This window comes from Cystoisospora suis (assembly GCF_002600585.1).
Source record: "Cystoisospora suis strain Wien I chromosome Unknown contig_892, whole genome shotgun sequence".
NCBI lineage: Eukaryota > Apicomplexa > Conoidasida > Eucoccidiorida > Sarcocystidae > Cystoisospora > Cystoisospora suis.
Genome location: NW_027153693.1, coordinates 365 through 6,198, shown reverse-complemented (window position 1 = coordinate 6,198; position 5,834 = coordinate 365). Strand labels below are relative to the sequence as shown.

Sequence of the window (5,834 nt, the reverse complement as noted above, 5' to 3'; positions counted from 1 at the left end):
GGGGCCGCAGGGAATTGTCTCTTTACGGTGATGCTGTCCACCCAAGAGCCGCGCGTAGAAAAGTCAACATAGGTAAAGCAGTTAGTCTTTCCCATCAGCCGCGGGCCGCACACAGTTATGTATCGTGTGCCGATCGAAACTACGTCACCGTTGTGAAGGACGCTGCTAGATTGCGTTGGGTTGTTCATGGCTGGCTNNTGGCTGAGTACGGGATCTCACTACGTCCACTCGTGTAGCGTGAGCATTGTCTGTCTGCGTAGCGCTCGGCCGCTTCATACGCTTCTCGTCTGGAAGGCGTGGATTGATTACTCGAGAGAGCCATGCGCAGCTTCAGATCTAAGTGCGGGGGGACGGGGCCTGAAAGGACACTAAGTGTGGAAGGGGTTTCTGTTTGACCTGGTCTCCGGCTGAGGTTTCTGGTGAGTGCCGGGATAGGACGCACGTGGGGGGGGCGTTGCAGTGAGCCGCGGTCTAGTGGAGGAGGCCCGTGGATGAGTCTGAGGTGTAGCGTGTCTAGACGTCTCTACGGAGTCCCGGAGATCGCCTCGAGAAGGACAGCCAGCCATTTATGTCGCTAACCGCGAGGCGTGGTTTGAGAATGGCAGATGTGAGCCTACCAACAGCCTATTCCGCACCAGCTGGATTCTCAGTTGCTGACTACGTCAGGTATGTGCTGTAGTGAACATGGGCAGGCTTCGGAGGCGGGTACCACGTGGTGCCGGCATAGCACCTTCACCGTTTCTGGTGACTCGGAGGAAGGTTCCTCGGTGGTCTCTCTGCACCCTCGCAGCAGAGCGGAAGGCACGCAGGAGAGAGCGTGGGGCTACTGCCGGCTCCACAGAGTACGCAAACTGCGACCTGGGAAAAATCGCATTCGCAGGAAGTACGTACAGGGTGTCCGCGAAGGCGGATGTGTCAGCTCGGGCCTGGGTTGACGGGGTGGACCTGTGGAGAGGTTTTTCAGCGTCTCCGCGTTTGTATTACGGAATTCCGGTTTGCGGCATACGTGCGAGCTTGAAGAGGTCCTGTTGGCGGACGTCGCTTGGGGGGAAATGAGGTGTACAGGAATGTAGCGAGGGGGTGTACCTAGGAAGTGTGTTGAAGTGTCCGAGGCAATAAAGGCTTGTGTCCGTACTTTCTGTTAGGATTGTTAGCGAACAAAATGGCACTACCACACGTGGCTGTAGAGCGTTCATCAAAGGAATATTTCAGTGTCGCGGAGGCATCAGGGATCATGAGTGTCCGCTGCATCCCGTAAACGAGATTTAGGTATGTTCCGTGGACACTCGGATTACTTTCAAGAAGCCAGTGGGAATCCGTCAAGGGCCATGCAAGCCCGGCACGTCTGCAAGTATTAGGAAGCTTGAGCCGATGCAGAACTGGAACGGAAGCTCCGGGAGTGTCTGGATTTCTCCACTTAGTTCCTCCCCTCCCTACGCACACAGCGAGTGTCGGCCGGAACTACAGGCCGTGGTCGACAGCATGCAGCGGGGTGCTACGAACTCCAAGCGCAGCCAAACGGTTGGCTCCAAGCCCGTCACGTCACGGTGCATACAGTCAATCAATATGAGCCGTAGCGTCAGGTACGCCAGGAGAGTTGTGAAAGCGGTTTTCTTCGCCCAGTAACACTGGGCAACAGTTATGCAGTGAGCAGATCCGGATAGGGTGGTGCGACGTTGACTGGATTAGGGCAGAACCAGCGAGGTCGGCGGGATGAATTGGCATGGAGTCGGAGCCGCTGAAGAGGTTTGGGTTTAACTCGGCCCCAGAGGTTTTGGTGAGTGCCGAGGTGGGACGCATGCGCATAGGCGGGACCACAGTGTGGTGAGCTCTAGCCTGATCAAGGACGTGCACGCCGCAGCGTGAGGTGTAGGGGTGGCAGGCACACTGATGTCCACGGGGGGTTTGTTGGGGTGCCGCTTGGGGAAGGTAACCTGCCATGCCGTCGGCAGTGGGCACTGACTTGGGAAATGAGGCTAACGCTTGTTCCGCAGCAGTTGCAACCCCGGTTGCACGGATTCGAAAATGTGCTTTCGTGAAAGTAGGCTGGGTGGCCCCGGACGCGGGAGGCACATGGGAGTTAGCGTCGTTCATCGCGCCACGTTGGACTGACGGTTCAGGTGTGATCTCTCTAGACCCTTGCAGTATCGCGCGCGAACTCGGGGAGGTGCCATGGTCCTAGGGGCGACCCGGCTGTGTGTACGCCGTGCAGGCATCCGTAGCCACAGGTCGCTGCTACACTTCGCCGCTGTGTGTTAGCCTGTATGCTTCGGACGCTCGAATCACGTCCCCAATGGGGAACCGTCAGGGATCCCCTTCGCCTGTCACGTCAGCGACTACCAGGAAACTGGAGCTGATGAGGACATTCAATCCCCCGGAGTGTGCAAGTTCTTCTTGTGGGCCGCCTGAACTAGTGGCACGTCGCCGGCCGAGCTCCAGTTGGTGAACGACACCATGCTACGGGGTGCCTGCAAGCCCCAGCCGTATTTACATATTTGCGTGTGTCGGGACGCGCCGTGTCAGAGTACGTGCAGGCAATCAGTGTGAAACAGTGTTGACCTGTCGGATGTCACACTCTTTGACGTGCGCCACATGTCGAAGACGCAGAGATGTCAGGGCATGTGGTTCCCTTGCCCTCTGAGGTGCTGTAATTCCGTCTCGGGTTCCACCCTGTTTTGAGACTGAGCCTGATCCGAATGGAGACACGAAGCAGTCCCAGTCCCCAAATCGGACCCCAAACAAATACCCGTCCTCGTCGCCTGCGAGAGTTTTCAGGAGGGTGGTGCTGTGGTGGATCGTCTACTCACGTCCGACGAGTTGGTTACGGGATTCAGTTGAGCAGGAGAGCCTGCTGTTCACGTGCCATTTATTCCCGTGAATGATTTGAGAACCAGTCGGACTTTACTACAGCAAGGCTGTGGATCAGCTCGTTTCCGCAGCAGCTGCACTCTGCATTACAGAGAGTCAAAAGTGTCCTATCGTGAACATCGGGTGGCGCCAGAGGCAGGAGGCACAAGCTATGGGCAAACCATGTGTCATTTTTTGCTCGGCTGGCGGGGGATTGTGGGGATGGCTTTTGTAACGCTCATAGGATGGCGGGAACTAAGAGACGAGCTGCCTTTGTCCCAGAGGCTCCCCTGCAGAGTAGGTTTATGGCGGCGCATGAATAAACTAAACTTCCAGGCAGTACGTATAGGTTCGCCGCGAGGGCTGGCATGTGAGTTTGGCCCGGGGTTGTGCATCGATGTGTTTTGTGGCTTCTCCGGAGTCCCTGTTAAAGAAGGACGGCTTGTAACATACGCACGATACGAGAGGCTCTGTTGACTGACGGTGAAGTTTGTGAAAGGAAAGTGTCGATAAAGGCTCCTCGTTGGCCAACTTGTGAGCGTCCGAAGAGAAGGCGGACGTTCGGCGGCGGCGCTGACCTGGTTTAGCGCAGGTGCTCGACTGATTCTTTTTTCCTGTCTGGCCGTCCGAGCGGTCGGTCGTGCAGAGGGGAGAGCGAGTGACCTTCTCTTTTTCCCGCCGAGGTCCGATATGTCAGAGAAGACCAGCCGTGTTGCGCTTCCGATTTTTGTCGCCGTGGTGATGTTCAGTATTTGGACATCCTGCCACATGCTGGCAGCCCGACGCAGTGCAGCAGTGTCGTACGTGTAAGAGCGGTGTAGTGGGAGGTTTGCTACAATTTGACTTCCCAGTACCTGTAGCACTTCTTCGGTTGGTGAGGACTTCAGGAGTCTGGTTGGAGGGTCCTGTCGGATGGCCATGGCGCGACCTTCGCCTGTCGGTTGCCGTCGAGGAGACGCTTGGCAAAGGAAACAGCACTGTTCGTAGGCGAACATGTTTTGCTGTTGTTAGCATGACGCATATTCGGTTTAACAGACGGGTCACGCAAGGTGCTGCCACCACAAACACGTGTCGAGAGTTCTTTATAATCTACGCGGCGGATGCGGCCGCTGTCGTAGGTGACCGCCGTATCTCGCACGAGAAGTTACGTTATGTTCTCTGGACACTCGGGTCACGCTCCAAGAGTAAAATCGCGATGGCCACCCCAGGGCTGACACGCTTCCAGATGCAAGGTAACCGGAGCCTATGAGGAAGTGGAACGGGACACCCGGAAGTGTCCGAGTCTCCCCACTTAGTTCGCCTAGGCACATAGGGCAGTGCCGGCCGAGGTACAGGCCGAGACCGGCAGCGGGCGACAAGGTGCTACGAATTCCAGCCGTGTCCAGAGCAAGGGGATGCATTTAAACCCTTCGCGAGCGTACATCTGGGCAATCAATATGAATTAGTGTGGGTGTACCGGATGTGATAGTCTTTCACTTGCGACGGAGGGCGAAGAGTCGGGGGGCTTAGAGGAGGTCGAGTCTGGGACATCTGAGGTGCCCCGATATGTTTCATGTGCGACGCGGGTCAAGGAACCGGGAGATTTAGGAGAGGTCGTGTCTGGGACATGGTTCCATGACCGTGGCTCTGGTTTGGTCTTCTCGTGGGACTGAGGCTGAGACGGGAACGGGGAAGCAAAGGAAGCAAAAGCGTTCGCAGCCGGCCCCCGACAATCTCGGTTCTCCTTGCCCGCGAGGCCCGTCTAGGAGGGGGATAGTCTTTAGCTTACTCATGAAGACCGTCGAAGGGCTCGGTGCTGATGCAGCAGGACCAACCAATTTCTCTGTCTGCCCATGTACGTGAAGAGAGATTTGACAAAGATTTGCTCTGTGTGGCCACTAAGACTGGTCAAGAAGTGAGCAGAGGTGTGAGTGATTTATGTCACAGTCAGGAATTCTCGTAACTATTCTCCTTCAGACCCAAGTACAGGAGTCGTGTTAGTAGCGCTGCTCTCTTGCCTAACTGTGACATCGAGCCCGTGGCGGGTTCACTTACAGGACCTGGTTGGGGTGTTATATCACAGACTCTCTGTCTACATATACTACCCGAACGGTAAAACCGAACTCTTCTGCATACTTCGAAGCAGCGAAAATCTACGGCTGTCTTATGTGAACGATCTGTTCCGCGAGATCCTTCGTCTAGCGTAGTGACTTCTCTGCCAAAGAAACGCTTCGCTCCCACTGACAGCGCGTTCAGTCAGTTGGCGACAGTTTCAGATCCAGTTCTTGGCACTCGTGGGTTACGAACACCAGAAAGTTCACGACTGAGTCGCCATCCCCACGGGTCCGTCGAAACACTGCTCGAAAGAATCATCACGTCTCCGCACACCTCCCAAATGTGGGAAAAAAGACCAAGCCACTCGCTTCAGCTCATAAGTACAGGCGTCCTGAAATCCGGTAAACCGCAGAACCTCTCGGACCCATCTGCCGAAGGTCTGGATGCACGGCCGACCCATTCAGCAGCGTGTCGGAACCCCGCTACTGGCACCCCGTCACACTCGACACGAAATGGCTAGCGATTCACCGGGCACTATCTTCGTGACGCACCGCAGCGTCGAGAACGCCACTGACCGTCGGCTAAAGCACTGCCACAAAGTGCCGACATTCCGCCGTAATCCCCCCGGGCACACCCCCAAGCGCCGGGGTACCGCGAATCGCGTTCACACAGACACGTACCAAAGCTTCTGTGAAATGTCCGGCCGTGAGGAACCGATGCATGACGGTCCGACACTCAAGAAAATGTCACAAGGATCCTCGGAGTCGTGTCACGAGCTGCGGGAGAACGTTTCAGCAACCGCCTGTCACTTGGCTGCTACTGACCGACGCAAACCACATAGGGCGGTCGCGCGATGGCAGCGAGAAATCGAAGAGGAAAATGAAGGGGGAACACCGAACCGTAGAAACCACGTGAAGTAGAAACGTAAAAACTCTTCGAAGACAAACCAGAAA

At 56.1% G+C, this 5,834-nt stretch overlaps 1 protein-coding gene across 1 annotated transcript in view; it reads left to right on the top strand.

Annotated features, from left to right (window-relative positions):
- Positions 1-4,973, top strand: part of CSUI_002144 (uncharacterized protein) — a 5,205-nt gene extending 232 nt beyond the window's left edge. The window contains exon 2 of the mRNA XM_068062346.1: positions 881-4,973. Within this exon, the coding sequence (XP_067925677.1) occupies positions 3,031-3,324 (294 nt within the window). The 5' untranslated portion in view covers positions 881-3,030 and the 3' untranslated portion in view covers positions 3,325-4,973. The remainder of the gene's footprint in view (positions 1-880) is intronic.
- Positions 4,974-5,834: the final 861 nt, after the last annotated feature.